Source organism: Onychomys torridus, chromosome 2 (assembly GCF_903995425.1).
Source record: "Onychomys torridus chromosome 2, mOncTor1.1, whole genome shotgun sequence".
NCBI lineage: Eukaryota > Metazoa > Chordata > Mammalia > Rodentia > Cricetidae > Onychomys > Onychomys torridus.
Genome location: NC_050444.1, coordinates 158,361,934 through 158,365,199, shown reverse-complemented (window position 1 = coordinate 158,365,199; position 3,266 = coordinate 158,361,934). Strand labels below are relative to the sequence as shown.

At 44.8% G+C, this 3,266-nt stretch overlaps 1 protein-coding gene across 1 annotated transcript; it reads left to right on the top strand.

Annotated features, from left to right (window-relative positions):
* The first annotated feature begins 679 nt into the window (after nucleotides 1–679).
* Nucleotides 680–2,988, top strand: Aadacl3 (arylacetamide deacetylase like 3). Its single transcript, XM_036177398.1, has 3 exons — nucleotides 680–893; nucleotides 1,583–1,646; nucleotides 2,214–2,988. Exons 1-3 carry the CDS (start codon nucleotides 680–682, stop codon nucleotides 2,986–2,988), a joined length of 1,053 nt encoding a protein of 350 aa, XP_036033291.1.
* The last annotated feature ends 278 nt before the right edge of the window (nucleotides 2,989–3,266 follow it).

The following is a 3,266-nucleotide window of genomic DNA, read 5'->3' as shown; positions in this document are numbered from 1 at the left end:
GACTATGGATATAGAAGGATGTTGTTATTTATTAATATTTATATTTATTTTTAAAACCTGTAGCTAGATCTCAAAGGCAACACAATAACCTGAAGAAGCCTCATTTGCAACAATCAACATTGACATCGCTGACCCCCATTCAAACACATAGACTTTCTTAATTTTCTTAAAAAGAAACACCTTTCACATCACATATTTTTCAAAAATATTTCAGTAGATGTCATGGAAAAATAAGAAAACACGCCTCTCTCCCTCTTCAAAAGCATCACCTCCATAGCAATCAGTATTTGGGAGACTCAGGATGTCTTCCCTGGAGAGAAGATCATGTCCAGACCCCAGGTAGAGTAGTGTCTTCAAAAGGGAGCTTCAAGGGTTGACCAGAAGCCTTATTTGTCATGTCTGGCATGTTAAGTGTCTAGGAAGAGTATGGTTGAGAGGAGTGGGTCTGGTGATGGAGCCACATGGCCTGGGTAGGTGTGGATTTAACTGCAGGTGCCTCATGAGCATGCTGGGAGAGGGAGGAAATGCAGGAGGTCTGTGGTCTAGTCTGATCAATATTTCCCAAGCTCCTTCTTGGTCCCTGGGAAGGGTAGATGTGTCTGATAGGCTTCAGGCTGCATGTAAAATGACTGATGCATAATCCTTCTCAACCCATTGCCTCTTCTCTCTCTGACAGGGGATGATTTTTGAGAAGCTGGGACTGTGTTATGCATCCCAGTTTGCCAGTTTTGTGCATGATCTGAAGCCACTCAAGAGAGATCCTGATGTTGTGGTCACAGATCTTCGCTTTGGGACAATCCCTGTGAAACTATATCAGCCCAAGGAATCCTCCTCCACCCTTAGGCCTGGCATCATCTTCTTCCATGGTGGTGGAACCATCCTGGGGAGCTTGAGTAAGAAAGCCTTTCTTCTGGCTTCTTCAAGCCCCCTGTCACCCTGATAAATGGGCTTGAAAGAATGGTCATTTTGTGGTAGCTGGAGAGGTGGCTCGGTAGTTAAGAACACTTTCTGCTCTTCCAGAGGACCCAAGTTTAGTTCCCAGCACTCACCTAGGGCATCAAACAACTGCCTGTAACTCTAGCTCTAAGGGATCTAGCTCCTTCTGGTGTCCATGGACACCTTCACACGTGTGTGTACAACACATACACGTAAGTAAAAGTAAAAATAAGTCTTAAAATAAAATGGTCATTCTCCCTGGTAGACAGTCTACTGTTATGATCAAGAAAGCCCAGGACCATTAGTAGGCACAGATCACTTTGGTGGCATATTATGCAATGGTTTGGCCTCTTCCTAAATTGATGTGAGTACCACTTTCACACACTGAGCCCCTGCAGTCTATTCACTTTTGGATGTTTTTGATAAGTAGTAGAGTACATCAAGTCATGGGCATCTTGGAGAACATTGTCCTTGCAGCTCACAGAAGCAAAACAGTGAGAAGTTGGAAGGATATTTACTCATAGCAGTCAGAAGCTACTTTATGACCTGCTCAGCTAACTCAGGCACTCTATTTACAAAAGGAGAATGGCCGTGAAGGCTGAAGGAAAATGTCCTAGTAAATGTGATGTTTGATTTTGTTTTCCAGGAACCCACCACAGCATATGCTTACGTTTGTCCAAGGACTGTGACTCTGTTGTTGTGGCAGTCGGGTAAGGAAGGGGATAATGGGAGGACATATGCAGATAGCCCTGATTTGTAGTGACAGGGTCTGAAGGTTGAACCTGAAGAAGATATATTTGGAGAGGAAAATGGGGAAGGGCTGAGCTGTGAGAACTCACTAAGGATAAACGAGGAATGGAGGAGAAAGGGACAGTGGACTTCCTTAGTACATGAGATATTTGTGGATAAAGGCATCATTTAACCCTGTCTTTTGGAGGCTGATGAGGAATGAGGATGGCACTTTGATTTTGATTGGAAGAGTTCATTAGGTCTAACAGTCCTACCCATGGCAGACAGGTAACATCTCCTCTGCCTAAAGCCTACAGTGCCACTGAAACATCTAGACAATATCACATCCATTCTCAAGTGGATGGCAATTGTTTCCTCTGAGCCAAATGGCAAGCAAGAAGGCTTTATGTCTACTGTGTGTTTGGGTCCTTGCCTATCTCCTCCTATTCAGGCTTCAAAAAGGGATTTGAGAAACAAGATGTCAGACAAAGGTCCTTTGGGTTTGGCTGAGCATTGAACATAATCTATGGTCCTTCATTCCTCTTTAGATACAGAAAGTCTCCCCAGTACAAGTACCCAGTAATGAAAGATGACTGTGTGGCAGCCACCACCCAGTTTCTGAAATCATTGCATGTGTATGGAGTGGATCCAGCTCGGGTTGTGGTCTGTGGTGACAGCATAGGAGGGAATGCGGCCACTGTGGTTTGCCAAACATTTGTGAACCAAGCAGATCTTCCTCGGATCCGGGCTCAGGTTTTGATCTACTCCTCACTGCAAACCATAGATTTCAGGGGCCCTTCTTATCAACAGAATGCCAATATTCCACTGCTCTCTTGGAATCTGGCCTTTTACTGTTGCTGTTGTCACCTCGACGTGAAGACTTCCTGGAAAAGTGTCATCAAGAATGGTGCCCATTTGCCTCTGGAAATCTGGGAGAAATACAGAAAGTGGTTGGGCTCAGAAAACATCCCAGAGAGGTTTAAGGAGCGAGGCTACCAATGCATACCACCAGGGCCTGTGAATGAAGATGCTTACCAAGAGATAAATGTCATACTGAACACAACATGCTCACCCCTCATTGCAGAAGATGATATAGTATCTCAGCTCCCAGAAACCTGCATCGTGAGCTGTGAGTATGACCTTCTCCGGGACCATTCACTCCTATACAAGAAGAGGCTGGAAGACCTGGGGGTGCCTGTGACGTGGCATCATATGGAGGATGGTTTCCATGGAGTGCTTAATACACTTGACTTTGGCTTCCTGAGCTTCCCTTGCTCCTCAAGAATTATGGATGTGGTTACCCAGTTTATTAGAAAGTTGTGACTCTCATCCCTTCCTGTGGTGGCTCCACCGAGCTAGTTTGGGTCCTAGAAGAGTACAATGTATGCTCTTTATGATGAGTAGAGAGGAGACAGGCTGAAGAGAATGGAGTGAGGCTCTATGTCTTTGTCCACTCTTTGGGGAAAATCTGAGCTGACCATCTTCAGTATCCAGTTGAGAGACTGAATTTGTACATAAATCTTGTCCATAATCCTCTTAGATAGAAGTCAGGCAGTCTAGGCTGATTGAGACTGTATGATAGGTGTATCTGGTTGGCTTGA